Source organism: Aplysia californica, unplaced genomic scaffold (assembly GCF_000002075.1).
Source record: "Aplysia californica isolate F4 #8 unplaced genomic scaffold, AplCal3.0 scaffold00219, whole genome shotgun sequence".
Taxonomy (NCBI): domain Eukaryota; kingdom Metazoa; phylum Mollusca; class Gastropoda; order Aplysiida; family Aplysiidae; genus Aplysia; species Aplysia californica.
Genome location: NW_004797489.1, coordinates 273,660 through 293,751, shown reverse-complemented (window position 1 = coordinate 293,751; position 20,092 = coordinate 273,660). Strand labels below are relative to the sequence as shown.

Sequence of the window (20,092 nt, the reverse complement as noted above, 5' to 3'; positions counted from 1 at the left end):
TATTCCCAGTCATTCAAATTTTAAACGAACACTTGAAATACTTTAGCGGTTGTGTTTAAGGAAATCAGTAATACCCGTCCACCATCTTTGTTTTGAAATGGATGTCTGAAAGCAGGAAGTGCTTGAAAGAAAAGTGAAAAGCGTCCGTTGTTGTGCTGGAAAATGCTATGGCGTCCCTTCAAAGATATGGATTTGGTCTCATAGTATTTATATTGTCTTGGATCAATTCGGAGAGTTTAGTTGAACCTATTGTGGGTCCAGTCTTTGTGAATACGCCTTATGGTGAGGTGAGTAACTTTTCCGTTTCAGATGCAAAATGCAAGATGAATCAAGACAATCAAGATCATGTCAACTGACATGTCATTTATAATTTATTGTCATAGAAAAAAATACGTGTTTTCGTTTGGTAGCGTGGCTCAATTGCCACCGAGTGACGCGGTGGCAATTGTCAAAAATTTACTTTTTTTGTCAATTGCTACCGAGTGAAGCAGTGTCAAGTCTGAAAACAACACTCTTTAGCAATGCCGGCAATGGGTCAATTTGTTCTCAAGAACTAGATCTAGATGTAGATATTCTAGATCTAGATCTAGATCTAGTCTAATTTCATCAAGGAGAAAGTGGCTATTCTCACCCGCCCGGAAGTTCTCGCAAGATCAACTCCTCCCCTCTTCTCTCTCTCTCTGTCTCTTTCTGAATACTGTCTAGATCTATCGGTGTGGACGATCAAATTGACCAAAACAAAGTTAAAAAAGGAAGAGGCTAGCCGTACTTAATGACGGCTAGACTGGCAGTCTAGCCGTACTTTTAAAAGTACGGCTAGACTCGCAGTCTAGCCGTACTTATTCTTAATATGATGGCTAGACTGACCATTTACAAAAAATAGGCCTACTGAATTGTAAATATATACATTTTTAGTGTACAGTACCTAAAGTATTTGTATTTGAGACGAAACCAGGTGCCTTAATGACAGTGCATGTATTTTAAACCTCCTGTTTTCTAATGTAAATAGGGCCTAAGATAAGTACGGCTAGACTGGCAGTCTAGCCGTACTTAAGTACGTCTAGACTTCTTGTCTAGCCGTACTTAAGTACGGGTAGACAGCCAGGCTAGCCGTACTTAAGGACGGCTAGACTGTCAGGCTAGCCGTACTTAATATTGATGGCTGAATTGTAAATGAAATTTTTAGTTTGCAATGCCTAAAGTATTTGTATTTCAGACAAAATCAAAGGTGCCTTACTGACTTGCATGTATTTGAACCTGAATAATTAGATCTAGATCTAATGAGACCTGTGTACTTAACAGGCTTGAGTCGATAGGGCCAAACCTAGATCTAAGTACGGCTAGACTGGCAGTCTAGCCGTACTTAAGTACGGCTAGCCACTTCGGTTAAAAAATGATGTTAAAACACAAAAGTAAATTAATTTGGTTGTCTACAAAGATGCTACGGCTATTTAACTTTTCGAATCGAGCCGAACTACGCGGGTCGCCATTTTGTTTGGCCCGGAAATTCTCGCGCTACTCCTCTCTCTCTTTCTCTCTCTCTCTCCACTGCCCACAGACAAAATTGTACGCTTTTAGTAGGCTACAGTTGTAATGGAACGTTTGTTCACGGCACAGATTTCTACAATTTTTCTGTTATCACAGTGTAGAATTCTGTGGTTTAGGGTGAACGCAAAATTTGGTGAACGCGCACCGGGTGAGAATAGCCACAAGACTCGCCTGCACTATTCTCACTCCGGGTGAGAATAGATTTGGTTTCTTTCATCAATGGACGAGCATCTAGAATCTAGTCAACGGTACCAACTTGGGCCGACTTGGCGTGTTTTCAATGACACATAGGCCTAGATCTAGCCTAGCCTTAGCCTACACTTTGGTGTAGAACCAACACAGGCAATTCTAGAAGTACAAGGTCACAAACGCTCACAAATTCAAGCAGAAATTCACGGTATATTGGGGAACATAAATCGGGGGACGGGGGTCAGGAAAAGACACACACAAACACACACACACAAACACACACACACAAACACACACACACAAACACACACACGCACACAGAGGGACAGAGAGGCGAACGCACAAAACCGAGCACAATTAGCTAGCTAGATCTACCCACCAACGCAAAAGAGCTCCAATTTACTCTGTGGCAATTGACAAAAAGTCAATTTTTGTCAATTGCCACAGCATCACTCGGTGGCAATTGACACTACCATGAAATTATTGAGAACAAATTGACCCATTAGACACACATTATGTACAATGCTAAAGATAGTGTTGTTTTCAGACTTGACACCGCTTCACACAGTGGAATTGCCACCGCGTCAAACGGTGGCAATTGACGCTACCATATAGGCCTAGATCTCAATATTTTCAGTATGTTTGTAGAATACATCTGTAATTATGTTTATTTATGTATTTTTCAACTTTGGTTCCTGTAAGAGGCAATTATTAATTATGCCACGCAATTTTGAATGGATGCGGATAAAATTTGAAAATAAAAAATTACTAATCATTGGTGAAACTAAAAAAATACGAAGTGGCTAGCCGTACTTAAAAGTACGGCTAGACTGCCAGTCTAGCCGTACTTATCTAGGTTTGGCCCTATCGACTCAAGCCTGTTAAGTACACAGGTCTCATTAGATGTAGATCTAGTAATTATTCAGGTTCAAATATGCAAGTCAGTAAGGCACCTTTTGGTTTTGTCTGAAATACAAATACTTTAGGCATTGCAAACTAAAAATTTCATTTACAATTCAGCCATTAATATTAAGTACAGCTAGCCTGACAGTCTAGCCGTCCTTAAGTACGGCTAGCCTGGCTGTCTACCCGTACTTAAGTACGGCTAGACTGACAGTCTAGCCGTACTTATCTTAGCTTAGAGGCCCTATTAACATTAGAAAACAGGAGGTTTAAAATAGGCCACCTCTATTCTCACCCGGAGTGAGAATAGTGCAGGCGAGTCTTGTGGCTATTCTCACCCGGTGCGCGTTCACCAAATTTTGCGTTCACCCTAAACCACAGAATTCTACACTGTGATAACAGAAAAATTGTAGAATTCTGTGCCGTGAACAAACATTCCATTACAACTGTAGCCTACTAAAAGCGTACAATTTTGTCTGTGGGCAGTGGAGAGAGAGAGAGAAAGAGAGAGAGGAGTAGCGCGAGAATTTCCGGGCCAAACAAAATGGCGACCCGCGTAGTTCGGCTCGATTCGAAAAGTTAAATAGCCGTAGCATCTTTGTAGACAACCAAATTAATTTACTTTTGTGTTTTAACATCATATTTTAACTTTGTTTTGGTCAATTTGATCGTCCACACCGATAGAGAGTATTCAGAAAGAGAGAGAGAGAAGAGGGGAGGAGTTGATCTTGCGAGAACTTCCGGGGGGGTGAGAATAGCCACTTTCTTAAAATACATCATGCACTGTCATTAAGGCACCTGGTTTCATCTCAAATACAAATACTTTTTAGGTACTGCACTCTAAAAATGTATATTTACAATTCAGTAGGCCTATTTTTTGTAAATGGTCAGTCTAGCCATCATATTAAGAATAAGTACGGCTAGACTGCGAGTCTAGCCGTCATTAAGTACGGCTAGCCTCTTCCAAAAAATATGTTTGCACCTAGTCAAATGATACATCAAAATAACCATAAATGAATATAGAACTGGAAAATATTGAAAAGTTAGCTGTTATTTACATACATACCATATGGATCATAACATCCGATATATTGAAAAAAAAAATATAATAAAATTTTATAATCTTGAAAAACGATCACAAACAGAAAAAAACCCACTCGTATGTTATCATGGAATTATTCAGAATTGCATTTGGAATAAACCTCTATAGATACATGTCTTGAGTGGCACTTTTGTGTAATTTCATCAAAAAGTAGTGATTTTGGTGAGAAAAAAATATTATTTTGACAATTTAGATCTAGACCTAAGATCTAGCACTCAAAAATATTGATTTCTCAATAACAGTGCATTGGCAATTTATGAGTCCAATCGTATCAATATTATAAAAAAGAGTCAAACATTTCTTTAGTGGGCAAAATAATGACTGGTGTCCGGGCTATAATTTTGCCATCGCGATAAAACAAAGTCGAATAAACTACGAAATCGTGTTTCAAAACTGAATCTAAATTTCCGATGTTCAGTGGAAATGCTTGACCCGGAAGTCAACATTATATTATGACCTTTATTTTAACGTCATGGATATAATGTGGATTGGAAGAGAATCTAAGCTAAAATTGAAGATCGGTTCTCGAGCCGCCGGAGGCGGCTTAGTGTACTGACGGCACTTTAGCCGCGCCGCCCCCCCCCACGGCTCGGCGTAGCGAATGAGTTAAAACCAAAGAAAAAATGACGTTATAGCGCAAAAGTACGCAAATTTGATCGTCTACAAAGATGCTACGGCTATTTCACTTTTCTAATCAAGCAGAACTACACGGTTGCCATTTTGTTTTGCCCTGAAGTTCTCTCAAGATCTACTCCTCCTCCTCTTTCTCTCTCTCTCTCTCTCTCTCTCTCTCTCTCTCTCTTTCTGAATAGGCCTCCTGTCTATCGGTGTGGACGATCAAATTGACCAAAACAAAGATAAAAAATGATGTTTTAGAAATACACAAAAAAGTAAATTAATATGGTCCTCTACAAAGATGTATTACAGCTATTTAACTTTTCGAATCGAGCAGAACTACGCGGATCGCCATTTTGTTTTGTCCGGAAGTTCTCGCGCTCGCTACTCCTCTCTCTCTCTCTCTTTTTCTCTCTCCCTGCCCACTGACACGCTTACACAAGAGTGCTGGAACGTTTGTTCATGGCACAGAATTCTACGTGACTTCTGTTATCGCAGTAGTGTAGAATTCTGTGGTTCACAGTGAACGCTACACTGGTTGGCCTAGGCTATCACAGTAAACGCATGCTGGGTGAGAATAGCCAAAAGGCTCGCCTGTGCTTTTCTCACCAGGGGTGAGAATAGAGGTGGCCATATGTGAAAAAAAAAATTATTGTCTTCATTCAAGTAATTGTATTCCAACTTCAAGATAATCTTGATAACACAGTAACTCTATGTTGCTACACTTTTTAATCAGTTGTTTGTGACGTGTTTTGGAAAATTATAACACAGCAACTTTAAGGTGGTATAATCTTATAACTCATATATATACACAAGCATATTTTTGCCTCTTCTTCTCTTCCCTTTTGAGTAATCAGCATGCTACTCTTGCATGTTTATACCACCATGTAAAAGGATGTTGTGAAACAGTGGGAAGTCCCTCACATGATATTTTGCATAAATATCATAAAGTGTTTGTTCATTTAACATCATTATGAAAAACCTGGATTATCTCAATCAAAGTCATATTTAAGTATTTCAAGCAAAACCATGCGATGGAGCGGAAAATTACCCTTTTGATGGATCAATGTCAAACTAATGTTTAATACTGGTCATTCCTGGGGATGATATATGTTTAACGATTTGGGTTTTCTAGACCTTGGAAAGTCTGATAATGTAATTATGACACGAGTTATGAACAAACTTATAAATTTTACTCAGCAATAACAATTTAGATTTAATGTCTAGTTCTAGATAGGAATAGGTGATTGCTTTGCAGACTTGAGGTAGCATTTCCATTGTTGTGCGATATCTCCAATTCTTTCATATTTTTTATTTGATAAAGTTTGAATCATGTTGTAACTTACTATTCTGGCCTCAATGTTGATTGGGGTAACATAGACTTGTGGCTCAGATGGCTGGCTGCCTGTGCCATGGCAATGGTGAACAACCTAAAGTTTACCTTAAACTTAAAGTGGCCTGAAGTTTTCAGTATCCCAATTATTTAGCTCCATTTTGAAAATTTTTATTTTCTAAACCTGTAGTTACTTTCTAAGCCCGTCCAAGCTTTAAATACATTCACTGTGATCTTTATAAAAAATTATCATACACCCTTCCATGCATTTATGTTTTTATGGGGGTATTTTTTATTTACAAAGCTATTTTTAAAATTGTTTCTTCAATCAGATTATTCTGATAGACATAATGTTTAGGATTTAAAAATGTAATTTGTCATCACTGTCATGTTCATGTGTCAGGGAAAATAAAATTTTAACAAATTGTTTCTTGTTTGTTCAGATCGAAGGAGTCAGCTATAGATCCCAGTATGAAGCACTTCCTCAAAGACTCATCAATGTGTTTCGAGGTGTACCCTATGCAAAGACCTTGAAACAGTTTGGGGAGGAATGGAAGGAGAAATACCGTTTTCATGTAAGTTGAAGACTGTCTGATGATCTTTGATTGATATCGATCTCTATTGACATAAAACGATGTTCTGTTTTCCTAGTCAATCATTAATTTTTATGAATTAAATTATTACCTCATTTTTACAATGAACTGTTTAAAATTTACTTGAAAAGTTGGTTGTTTTAACTGGTGCTTAAGGCTGAATAGATTCTTTTCTCTTCTGAACTTTACTGTAGGGGCCATCAATAGGCCTGCAGGCCCTGCATTATAAAATCTTTGAGTTAGAGACTGACTGAAAACTTCAGTATGACTAATTCATTTTTGTTCAAAAGCTGTTAGAGTTGTCTTTTTTTAGTGAAAAATATTAAATTCTTGCATTTGTGTCTCTGCTTTTTTTGGGGTAGAATTTGAAAAACTCATTTGTTATTAATAATGAATAATTTTCGATTTAAAGTTACTACCAACTTACTTTTAGTGGAAATTCTCAGATGTTCAAGTGTTTTACATAATTTTGTTTTTCGCACACTCATTGTTTTATTATAATAATAATAATAATAATAATTGCATTTATATAACGCATATCCATGCTCAAGAGCTTGCTCTATGCGCTTTACAACTATTATTACCCCAGCAGACCCTCTGAGAACACTCAGAAACATTCTCAGCTTCCGCTGAAGCATACAGTGCAAGCTGTGAATTTCACGCGCTCAAACACTATCAAACAGACAAGATCTTTCACTGTCTATAGCTGGGTACCCATTTCCACCTGGGTGAAGTGAGGAAAATTTGTGCAAAGTGCCTTTCCCAAGGACACAACGTCGGGTCCCTGACGGGATTCGAACCCACGACCTTACGGTTGCGAGTCCGAGAGCCTAACCACTAGGCCACCGACGTTTTACTTGTCGCAAAGTGTTAAAGTGGAACTGGTGTTGTTATGTTTGGTCATTTTTAGCGTACAATTTCTCTTTAAGTTTCTTTTGTAGTTGCTGCCCTGGCTGTACTGTCTTGTGCTGCATGCCAAGACCAGCCACAGGGTGCATACAGACTACATTAAAAAAAAAATTTTTTAGGAAGAGGCTAGCCGTACTTAATGGCGGCTAGACTGGCAGTCTAGCCGTACTTAATTACGGCTAGACTCGCAGTCTAGCCGTACTTATTCTTAATATATGATGGCTAGACTGACCATTTACAAAAAATAGGCCTACTGAATTGTAAATATTCATTTTTAGTGTGCAGTACCTAAAGTATTTGTATTTGAGATGAAACCAGGTACCTTAATGACAGGGCATGTATTTTAAACCTCCTGTTTTCTAATGTTAATAAGGCTTAAGATAAGTACGGCTAGACTGGCAGTCTAGCCGTACTTAAATACGGGTAGACAGCCAGGCTAGCCCTACTTAAGGACGGCTAAACTGTCAGGCTAGCCGTACTTAATATTGATGGTTGAATTGTAAATGAAATTTTTAGTTCGCAATGCCTAAAGTATTTGTATTTCAGACAAAACCAAAAGGTGCCTTACTGACTTGCATGTATTTGAACCTGAATAATTACTAGATCTAGATCTAATGAGACCTGTGTACTTAACAGTTGGGCCAAACCTAGATCTAAGTACGGCTAGCCACTTCATTGTTTTTATGTTGTGTACTTGGACAGCATGTGTATGCTCAAGCAGCCTTGCATTAAATAATTCTTTTTCTTGAGCGATGTATAAGTGGTTGGAAGGTGCACTGGTTGGAGGTGATACGACTACATGACTTTTTTGGGGGCTCTGTTGTTTATCAAAATTTTAAATGTTGCTTCTTTCCTGTACTAAATGAAGGTTCAATATGATTCCCTTTACTCACTCCATTAATTGATTAACTTGTTCCTTCATTTTAGATAAAAAACAAAATGCTTTTTAGTTATAACAATTTTATTCTTGAATCGTTTTCTCTCAACGACGCTGACAAATTGGACCAATCTATTCCTTCATTTCTTTAAATCCAACAGAACGTGGACGAAGAACCGTCATGGTATGGCACATACGATGCCACCCGCCACAAGCCAGCGTGCCCGCAGATGCCGTGGCTGGTCAAGGAGACTGTCTGGGGCTTCAATGACATAGCGGAAGATTGTCTCTACCTGGATATTTACTCACCAAATGTAAGTTTTTTCCCAGCTAGATCGGGTTTTTTTTTGTTGTTGTTGTTTTGGCTTGTGGTAGATGCTTGTTTTCAGTAAATGTGGTGGTATTTATGTTTTTAAAGTGATTTTTGTTTGCGATCTGGTTTACTTCCATACACCCTCTGTGTTCCACCTGTGGACTATTCAGCTAAAAGTTAGATACAGTAAGTCAGCTTGTTTAGTTTTCCTTTGAAGAGAGCACAGATTTTTTATGACAGCTTTCTGCTGGTGTAAAGAAAATCTCAGTGCTTTTATTTTTCAAGGTGGTCAGTACAATTTCAGTTTTCTTTAGTCCTCACTCTGTTAGTAGTTCTGGTATTCCTTTTTGATTGTTTTTTTTTAAAAATAATGTATCATGTATGTTATGATATTTTGTGATATTCAGCACGTTAAAGCTAAAAAATAAGACACAGGCTTTCTTGATCATTTTGCATGGAGGTTTTATGCTGCATCCTCAGAATGCAAATTTTCATGATTAATTTTATATATTACTTTTGAAATGTTTTGCTTGAGTATTTGTTTCGTGGGTGGTTGGCGGGTAATCTGATGTGTTTTGCTTCTTCTTTCGTATCGAACATCTATCGTCTTTATCTCCCTCCGTCTTTTTTGTGTTTGTTACTCCCTTGTAACACCTCTAATCTTCAGCACTTTTATGACCTTGTTGTGTTGCAAGTGCCATAAAACTCTTACTAAAAAAGCTAAAACTGTTCCGCTGGTTCCTTACAGAATACAAATGAGAGTCCGACAAACAGCCCGTTGTTGTACCCTGTCCTGGTGTTTTTCCCCGGCGGTGGGTTCATCATGGGCGCGTCCAAGCAGTGGCCGGGCGTCTTCCTGTCTCAGAGGAACATCGTGGTGGTCGTGGTCAACTACAGGCTCAACGCACTGGGTCAGTGGGAAGTCTTCGTTGTCATGTCCAGGCCTAATCTCATATTCTCGTTAGCTTTATTCTACATGGGGCCCAAATCAATTTTTAACAGGACGAAGGGTTCAAACTCAGATAGTCTTTGGATTGGAAAAGTAATCTATTTCTAGGATTTTCCAGATAAAAGCCGTTATTCGAGAAAAGACATGAAGAGGCATCTCATATTACAGTTCTGTGTTGTTTCATTATTTTTTTCCTTGTTAGTAATTGATAGAGTAAAACTCAAACGTTTTTTTTTATTTTGATGCCGTTTTTTTTTGGGGGGGGGGAATTTTTCCAAACTTCAGAGAATGAATTAAGCCTTTATAGAATGACAGTAACAGTGTGCATGATATATTGATGGTTTTATGCTTTAACTAACCATGGAACTAGTTTCTTGAACATTTTTTTTCAACAGGAAGAAAAATATATATATGCCATGTAAATAATGAGGGAAGTCTCAAAGGTCAGCCCACAGTATTTTTATACCGTTTATAGTTCATGCTGAACCATGATTTTGTTCCTTATTTTAAAATTTGAGAACCCACAGAACCACCTCGACATTGGTTTTAAAACACAAAAAAAGTATTGACCTATTTCTTGCAGTTGCCATCAATATGTGACCCGTTGTCGCAAAATGTTTAAGTCGCTGGTAGAAAACAGCTACATATTAGACACCACTCGGCAGCTAAAAAGAACATCATTATTTGACAAACTTACAGCCCCTCCCCCCCTGTAACTTATTTTGTTTTCTCTGCTTTGCCTCTACCAGGTTTCTTCAGTACTGGTGACCGCTACTCTCCCGGGAACTATGGCTTGTTTGACCAGCGCCGTGCACTGCAGTTTGTCAAGCGTGCCATTCAGAGTTTCCGTGGCAACCCCAAGAAGATCACTATCATGGGTCACAGCTCAGGGGCAGCCAGCGTGGGCATTCACCTCTTGTCTCCGCGCAGTGTCGGTACGATGCTTGTGACATTTGTTAATTACATTGGTGCTGTTTTTAACTAACTGTACCGAAGGCTCAATAAATAGTGAAAACCCTCTAGTACCCCACCAGTTTATAACGTTGAAGCCCCGATAGAATTTTTTTTAAACTAAAAAGCCTTCACAACCCAAGAAACACGTTTAAAAATTCACAGAGGTTTCATCAACTATTCATTCACTTATCATATAGTTTGACTTTCTTTGGTATTTACTTCAGTGCAGTGGGTCTGTAAGTTATTTAATTATATTTAGTGTGTCTGGTCAAGTCGGCTACTAAAATTGCCTGTGATAATGAGGGCATTCTAAGGCCTGGCGACTAAAGTCACAGACGGTACTTGCAAATGTTAAACATAATATGGTTGAACTTAAGCACTGTAAAGGTCGAGTTGAGTTCTCCATTTGGAACTTGCTTGACCTATTTCACATATCTGTGGTCTCCATTCTTTATGGGGCCCACATAGAGGTAGCCAGGATGTCATGTGTGAAAGATGATTTTAACTTATTTTAGGATGGGAGACCTGAACTAGACTGTTACCGTTCAGCACAATAGTAGAATTCATTAAAAGTAAAATAAGAATGTGTCCCGAGTTTGGTGCAAGAAAAGTGGGTGAATCTTTCATAAATATCTATGTTTTGTTACAGATTTGTACTCTAATGAATTTTAACTTTTTGCCTTTTTCAAAAAGTATTCAAGTTACTTTGCGTACTTTTATGATCCTTATTGTTTTTTCAAACTTGTTATGAACATGTAAAAGATTCATTATCCATCCTTGTGAGAGTTGTGGTTCTTTTTTTTTATATATCGCATATTTTAAAAAGTTACTTTACCTGATTTTATGTCAAAAGGGGGAATTTCGTTTTAAAAGTTGTTCAGCTTCAAGTTCAGTCTGCGGAGTTCCACTGTTTATCATTTCCGCCTTCTCTTTCAGGACTGTTCCACCAGGCCATTATGCTGAGCGGCTCGGAGCTGAGCGAGTGGGCAGTGCTGTCTCGCGAGGACTCACAAGAATACGCCCGACGTCTGTGTCGCGAGGTGGGGTGTCCGACCGGGGACTCTCAGCAGATGATTGACTGTCTGAGGTACTCCCGCAGCTTTGAGCAGATCGTCAATGCCTCGGCCATGGTGCCTATGAGGGTGAGCTCACTTTTTTTGTCTTTTCGATTCATTTTATGGTCTTGGGATATCGGCCCACTTTTGCAAATCTACAATGTATTTTTGAATTGATATCTGTTGTCACACCTGTGCAAATCCACGATACGTGTGTGGCATTGTGGTGAAATCTGGTGTACATGAAAGTAATGGGGCCTTTAAGGGTGAGTTCACTCTTTCCATTTCTGTTCATAATCGACTACTTAGTATAAGACTCCTTTTTTTTTTTGGTAAGTGTTTTACGGCGCTCTAAACTGCACAAGGTTGATGACCATGCAGTCACTTAAGGCACAGTGCCTGTTAGAGTCCATGATCTATCGTCAAATATGGTATTACCTCTTTTGTAAAGCTGACCTTTTTCTGATATGCAATCCCTGTATGTGTAAATATATTTTTTCCCAACCTGGAACATTGACAAATACAATTTCGACAAAGTATTTGTCCAGAACATGCACCTGGTACCATGGATTCAGAAGTTGCTTTTTTTTTATATTTCCGAATTTTAGGCTTAATTCGTTTGAACAGCTGGGTGACAATGTAAGTTTCTCTTAACTCGGACTCAAACTCTTTGATAGATCATGGAGTTGAGGGCTCCAGTGGCTAAGTGAATAGTGAGTTCAGACTCAAGTAATGTCAAGCGAGTGTTGGGGACACAGGGTTTAGATGGGTGGTCACTGGGGTGTGCCCTTGAGCAAGACGTGACAGCCCTAGGTCAATAAACAGGATGCTTCTCAGTGATGACCGACAATGGCATGGTTGTTATGTAAATTGTTCTGTGCTTGTGTATTATTGTGTATTTGTGTATATATTTGTGCATGTATTTATGTATGTATGTATTCATAATGATGTATTTATGAATGAATGTATGTATGTATGTATGTATGTATGTATGTATGTATGTATGTATGTATGTATGTACGTATGTATGTATGTATGTATGTATGTATGTACGTATGTATGTATGTATGTTTGTATGTTTGTATGTATGTATGTATGCTTTGCCATTGTAAACCAAATTGCCCTTTTGGGATCAATAAAAATGTATTTTATTATTTTTCTATTTCATGGCAATGTGCTACTCTTTATAAAACAACTTATGTTGTGCTGTCCACACTCTACCCAGTAGATGGTGGGCGGGTGCTCTGTTGTGGTTTGTGTGGGTGATTGACGGGTGCTCTGGTGTGGTTCGCTTCTTCTATCCTATCAAACGTCTATCGTCTTTATCTCCCCTTTTTCTTTTTTATGTTTGTTACTCTCTTGTAACACCTCCAATCTTCTGGCGCTCATATGACCTTGTGCAGTTTGAAGGGCTGTAAAACCTCTACTAAAACTAAAACTAACTTGTGGTTTGTTCCTTCTATCCTATCACACTTTTGTCCTCGTTATCTGTCCTCTTTCTTTTTTTTTGTTTGTTGCTCTCTTGTCACACCCCTAATCTTCGGCACTTAAATGACCTAATTGTGTTGCAAATGCTGTAAAACTCTCACGAAAACATAAAACACTCTGTTGTCCAGCCTGGCAAGATCGGTAACCCGTGGGCCCCAGTGGTGGACGGTGACATCGTCGGAGTGGCCAACGCCTTCCTGCCCGACCCCCCGCATGATCTGAGACGCCAGGCTAGGCAGATGAGAGTGCCTTTGTTGGCCGGGATGGTGCAGGACGAGGGCGCCTACTTCATTCGTGAGTTTCCTTTTTGTCTTTTACTTTTCTTTTGCACTTGCTGCCCTCTCACGGGAGAAAAGTAAGAGAGTAAGTGGTTGGAGGGTCAGTCAGGTGGGTCCTACTTTTTTTCAGTCTTTTGTGATTGTCTGTAATCAACCCCCCCCCCCAAAAAAAAAAAGAAAGAAAAGAAAACAACCACAACAAAAGCAATTTTTTAAAAAAAGATTACCGACACACTTGTCTGATCGAAAGAAAAATCATACATCTGTATATTTCTCCTCTCCCCTTCCTTCATGTGGGTGGTTGGCAGGCACTATAGTGTGATTTGCACCTTCTTTCTCATCAAACATCTGTCATTATTATCTCTTCTGGGTCTTTTCTTTGTATCCTACTCTCTATTAACAACTCTAATCTTCGTCCCGTATATGACCTAATTATGTTGCAAGTGCAGTTAAACTCTCAATGTGGGTGGTTAGTGGGCGCACTGGTGTGATTTGCTTCATCTTTCTTATGAAACATCTGTCGTCCTTATCTCCCCTTCTTCTTTTTTATGTTTGTTACTGTCTTGTAACACCTCTAACCTCTGGTGCTCATATGACTGTATGCAGTTGCGAGCGCCGCAAACCTCTACTAAAACTTTAAAAAACTGAACTCTCAATGAAACTTTTAAAAAGCCTTCCCCCTCTCTCCCCCTCCCCGCAACTCAGCCAATCTTCCCAACCTGATTGACGGAATTGACAAGCCGCAGTTCCAAAGCATCCTGAACGAGTTCATCCGTTACCGCGATGTTGCTGACCAGAACTCAGTCTTTGACGCCATGGAGTTCCAGTACACTCACTGGCCCCAGCCCACCAACAAGAGCTGCGTCAGGAAGAAGCTCATTGAAGTAAGTGCTGCGTGGAAGAGTTATGAATATGTGAAAAAACATAAAATTTGATTATTTAAAAAATCCAGAAAACAATAATGGGGTGGAACTTCTCGATGAGGAAGAAGATGAAATTATTACAGAATGTGTATTTATTTTTGATTACGTCTTAGGAAAACATCAGCAATCTCATTTCTTTGATTGGTTTCTCTAAAAAAAAAATTTTTTTTTAAATCTGTATTAACCTGGTCTTTTGCCTTCCCTCGTTTGTTCAAGTTCTTTAATTAAGAGAGGTATTCTTTCTCTCCCTCTTTTTCCATCTACTTTTCTATTAAGTGCTATACGTACAAGACCTTTATGTCTAATCAAGTGACTCAGATGGGTGGTTGGAGGGTGCTCTAGTGTGGTTTGCTTCTTCTTTCCTATCAAATATCTATCGCCCTTATCTCCCCTTCTTCTTTTTTATGTTTGTTACTGTCTTGTAACACCTCTAATCTTCTGGCGCTCATTTGACCTTATGCAGTTGCGATCGCCGTAAAACCTCTACTACTACTATCAGGTATTGATTTGATTAAAATGTTTTCTTTATCCCGGCAAGCCACTCCCAGCGGCTCGCGGTCGGAACTACTCTGCCGGTGAGCCACTGACAGCGGCTCGGGCACATTCCTTTATTACGACTTCGACATCAAATTACTTTTCGGCAATTGCAGAAAACAGGTCTCTTATACTGGAAGTTCATTCATTAGATAAAGAACTATGAAAATACGTTTGCTAGTTTCGGTTTTATGACCCATTTAATGACGTTCTTGTCATTTTTAGATTTAGCACCAAAAAGGGCCCCGGCGTACTGGGTTTACCCCCCTCAGAGATAAAGAGTAAAGTTTATTTGATAAGACAAGAGCTTTATGTGAGAGCATGAAAACTTAATGTTTCCAAAGTTGGGAAAGAATTATCAGTTTTATTAAAATTCTTTCTTGGTTGTTTTTTGTTTTTTTTAACAAATATATATATATTTTTTTTTAACTGAAAAAATTCACAAGTTTTACTGCTGTTTTTAAGCTTCCCTTCTCCCTCCGAGACCTAACATTGACAACACACTCTATGGAACATTACAGCAACTGCAGCAAACCTGCACTTATCACTACATGGCATTGGACAGAAGGGCGAGAGCCCAGCTGTTGCTGGATAACAACAACTACAACAACAACAACTGCTGTTTTAAAACCCAAATTGATTACATGTGCACTGTTTGACCCCTACAGATGATGACAGACTACATGTTTGGGGCGGCCATTACTGAGTCTCTCCGCTGGCACGTGCAGTTTTCCCGCGTCTACTTCTACGTGTTTCAGTACAGCTCCTGGAGGAACTATATACCCCAGTGGAGAGGTATGTGGACGCACCTTTTTTTTTATTGCCCCATATCCTGATTTTGGTGCCCATATTTGTAGGTTTCGTAAAAACGTATTGACATTTTGCAAATTGTTATGTTTTCTAGAAAAACGAAACAAGAAAAAGGGGAATTGTTTAGTCGGTGATGATGAGGATGATGGTGATCTTGATGATGATTATTTATGGTGGCAATGATGATGCTCTAATGTTGGAAATAATATGCATATTAATCTTAGTATTAAGTAAAATAAAAATTTTTGTTTGGCGCTTACTCTAGATCCCTGCCAGGCTGTCCTGGGGGGGCAGGACACAACCCTTATTCCTAACTCCTCGCATAGAGTGACCAAAAAGTTGGAAATAATTTGTTATCTTCATCCCTAGCATTTAATAAAAGTATGGTTCAAAATCACACGGAGGCTGCTTTTAAGTGACACACTTACTCTGTGACATGCTCGTGTTTTTTTTTCACTACTTTCATGACATATTTTAAAAATTGTCTGTAGTATATTATCATGACTTGTTTTTAAATATTTGTGTAACAACGTGGTAGAATCGGGCACTCGTCAATTTTTGGGGATATGGAGTTATTGGTATCATCCTAAAGTTTGTTCATTTATCTTACTTTTGATGAAAAAAGCACACATCTGTCTTAAATAAATGTCATGATATTTGCGATTGAAGGAGGTTTTGTCTATGAACAATGCGTTTGACAAAGTTGCAGTGAAGAAAACAAAAAAAAAACAACCAATTTTTTTCTCTCTTTCTTTCAGGTATTTCCCACGGCCAGGACCTGGACTACGTGTTTGGTCTACCCTTCGTGAACGAGACGTACATAAACCTCCTGGGGCTGTACCCGCGACAGTTGTACGACTTCAACGACCGCAACATGTCCGAGTACATGATCACCATGATCACCAACTTCACCAGCGGAGGGTACGCTCCGCATTGTTCATAATAATCTGTCACGACGCGGTGGAATCAGGCTCTCGTCAATTTTGGGACCTATGGAGTTATTGGTATCATCTTAAAGCTTGTCCGTTTGCCTTGCTTTTGATGAAAAAAATATCCATTTATGTTGGATACGAGTAGGGGTAGTCTAGTTTCATAAGTAAAATTAGTGAGAAAATGGCCGCCAAAGTTGAGTTATTTCCTTAGCTTGAGAGTCCCTGGAAACTGAAAATTTACATCTTTTCTGCCTTTATACAGTCCTTTTCAGTAAAATCCATACTGAAATTTGTTCTTTAATGGGCATGAAAGGTTTTGAGCCAGAAAACGAAATTTCGATAAAAATGGCCTAACTGGCGGAAAAATGCCTGTTTCTTCATTTTTATTATTTTGACCAGCGCCTGATTTCATCACGATGGCTCACTTATACTTTTAGAGGTCTCAGAGTGTTGCGTTTCTCAGCCACAGATCAGTAGCAAAACGAGGGAATAAGGTTCTGTAAATAGTCTTTCTGTGACAACTAATTAGCAGAACTCGGGACGTAGCATTTTTGACAATTTGAGCAGGGTGAGAAGAATACCTTTGCTGTTTCGTCCGTTCTGGGAGTGTTCTGGCACTGCTGTTTTTATTTCTCCAGCTATTCTTGTGTTTTTTACTTACTCATTTACTACCCGTTACGCTATCTGGCGCTTAGGGCAGCAACAAAGGATCTCCAGCTCTGTCTGTTTTGGGCCATCTTGGTCAGCATCCCCCACGAATGATTCCAGGACTTCTTGTGTTTTACTTGTGTGTATAACTCTTCTTCTTCTCGTCCTCCTCTCTCTTTGAAAAGGCATCTGTTTACCTTATGAATGATCTGAATTTATGTTAATAGGGGCTTATATCATTTGCTTCTGATTCAGTGTCTTTCTGCCTTTTCAATTTGAATCATTTTGGGCATAGAACATGTGCAGCTAAATAAAGCTCCCATTTTTTCCCCCTCCTAAAGTGTCCTCCCAAATCTCTCTCAAAGCCCACCCTGTGGGTGGTTGGTTGATTCTCTGGTGTGGTTTTCTCCTTCTTTCCTATCAAACATCTATTGTCTTTATCTCTCTTCCCTTTTTTCTTTGCATGTTACTCCCTTGTAACACATGGAATCTTCAGCGATTATATAAACTATTTGTGTTGCTGGTGTCATCACCATCATCCGGTGCCTTGCCTTGACGACTGGCGTAGGTGATCATGGACCTCCACTTCACTCTGTCTTGCGTTGCAGCGTTGGTGTCTGTTGTTCTTGCTGTTCCCAGCCCTGTTGTTAACTTGTCCAGTATCTTTTCCGTCTGTCTGCCTCTGCATCTCGTTCCATCAAACTTGCCTTTCCTTACAATATTCTCCAATGCTTCTTTCCCCATTGTGTGTTCAATGAAATTTGCCTGTCGCTTTCGTATATTCCTCATAAGCTGTCATCTGCAATTTGCTTCAACCAAGACTTCTTCTTTTTTTTTTCTAGCTGTACATGGGATACGCAGCATGCGTCTTATGAACCACAACTCTGTCGCCTCAATTGTTCTTTCCAGCTGTCTATTGATTGTCCTAGCTTCGCACCCGTATAATAGGTTAGGCTCGATGTAACTTTTTAGTTACAGAGCTGGTGACATAAAACTCTGATAAAAAATAATTCCATGGGTGGTTGGGGGGTGCTCTTGTGTGGTTTGCTTCTTCTTTCCTATGAAACATCTATCGTCCTTATCTCCTTTTTTCGGTTTTTTTGTTTGTTACTCTCTTGTATTCCTCTAATCTTCTGGTGCTCATATGACCTTATTGTGTTGCAAGTGCCGTAAAACACTAACTAAAAACTAAAATTCTTCTTATCTTCAACGCTTATAAAAGCAATTTGTGTTGCTGGTGACATTAAACTCTTATGAAAAAATAATTCCGCCCTCCCTCTCTCCCCCAGGGAGCCGACACCACGTACAGAAGAGGTCTACTACTTCCGCAACGTGTCATGGAGAGAGTACAACCCACAGAACCACAGCTACCTCAGCATACGCAACCACTCGCGCAACATGGAGAACTACCGCATGAACGACGTCTACTTCTGGAACAATTTCTATCCCAAGTTGGCTGGATACTCTCCTTGTAAGTCACACACACACATACACACACTCACACACGCACACAAACACACACACATACACACACACACACACACATACACACACACATACACATACACGTACACACACACACACATACAAACACACACACACACACACACACACATACACACACACACACACATACACACACACACACACACACACATACACACACACACACATAAATAAACATAAATTCTTACATACAAAAATTCATCAAGGTAAAGAAATGAACAATATCACACACCTGGGTCTGTGGTGTAGCATTTATGGTCAAATCTCTCCCTGTGCCACACACACTCGCACACACACACACATTCACACACACACACACACACACACACACACACACTCACACACACACACACATTCACACACACACACACACACACACACACACTCACACACACACACACATTCACACACACACACACACACACACACACACACACACACACACACACCCCGGGTGGTACTACTGGCTGAAGTGTCTTTAGGCTTTTCCCAAACATTAACATGTTTTTATGCACAGTAGAATTGTAAATGGGCTGATTCATCAATGTCATGCTCATAACTGTGCCTAAACTGCAACAGGGAACTACTGCTTTTTCTTTCCTAATCCTTACTATCGTCATTTTTTTCTCGACTTCTGTATGTTTGTCACACTCTTGTGACCCGTTATGTCCGGGGTGCCTTGATAGTCGAAGCAGACTTTGTGCTGTTGAAGCTAGAGAGGTGAGCAGAGTAAGTATGATTCCCTGTAAGGACTTCTCTTTTGACATCCTCCCCTTGGCGCTCATATGACCTTATGCAGTTGGGAGCATTTTTTTCCCCTCTTATCATGTGGGTGGTTGATGGGTGCTCCTTCTGTCTTATCAAACATCTATCGTCCTGATCTCTCTTTCTTTTTTTTGTGTTTGTTACTCTCTTGTAACTTCTCTATTCTTTCGCCTTTATATTACCTTCTTGTGCTGCAAATGCCATAAGTGAGTGGTTGGCAGGTGCTCTGGTCTGGTTTCCTTCTTATTTCTTATCAAACATCTATTGTCTTTATCTCCCCTCCTTCTTTTTCGTGTTTGTTACTCTCTTGTAACACCTTATCTTCGGCACTTAAATGAACTTATTGTCCTGCAAATGCCATAAATCTCTTACTGAAACTAAGCTAACCGTCCTCTGATTATGCTCCCACCATCCCCCGGCAACTTCCACCACCACCTCCACTGACCGACCAACGAGCAGACGTGTTCAAACCCAAGCCAGAAGACAGCGTGGACACAGCGGACACCTTCGAGCTGACCACCTGGGCGCTGGCGGCTGTGGCTGGAGTCCTGCTCATCGTTGTCGTCTGTCTGATCGTGGTGCTTGTGTGCCGGTCCAGGACCAAGAAGTAAGTGTTGGGACAGTCCTGTGCTTGGCCACCTTTTTATAGTACCGGTACAGCCTGGACCCACTTCTTCCACCTATTCTGCAGTGCCAAGACGGACCGACGTATCCACAAAAAATATTAATTTTTGTATCTTCGTTGAAATGACTGCCTATACCTATTCTGCACTGCTTAGCCAGCACCCGCTTCTATCACCTTTAAAAGCCTAAAATTTTTGTGCTGCCTACCCACATGTATTTTCAGAGGGGGGGGGGGGGGGGGGGG

General features: G+C 39.8%; 1 protein-coding gene across 1 annotated transcript in view; it reads left to right on the top strand.

Annotated features, from left to right (window-relative positions):
• The first annotated feature begins 71 nt into the window (after positions 1-71).
• The window catches only part of LOC101849378 (neuroligin-4, Y-linked), a 21,404-nt gene continuing 1,383 nt past the window's right edge, over positions 72-20,092 (top strand). Inside the window, exons 1-12 of the mRNA XM_005099592.3 lie at positions 72-287; positions 6,134-6,265; positions 8,231-8,383; positions 9,131-9,293; positions 10,081-10,266; positions 11,222-11,427; positions 12,957-13,122; positions 13,812-13,990; positions 15,232-15,358; positions 16,132-16,294; positions 18,243-18,424; positions 19,684-19,831. Of these exons, the coding sequence (XP_005099649.1) occupies positions 168-287; positions 6,134-6,265; positions 8,231-8,383; positions 9,131-9,293; positions 10,081-10,266; positions 11,222-11,427; positions 12,957-13,122; positions 13,812-13,990; positions 15,232-15,358; positions 16,132-16,294; positions 18,243-18,424; positions 19,684-19,831 (1,925 nt within the window). The 5' untranslated portion in view covers positions 72-167. The remainder of the gene's footprint in view (positions 288-6,133; positions 6,266-8,230; positions 8,384-9,130; positions 9,294-10,080; positions 10,267-11,221; positions 11,428-12,956; positions 13,123-13,811; positions 13,991-15,231; positions 15,359-16,131; positions 16,295-18,242; positions 18,425-19,683; positions 19,832-20,092) is intronic.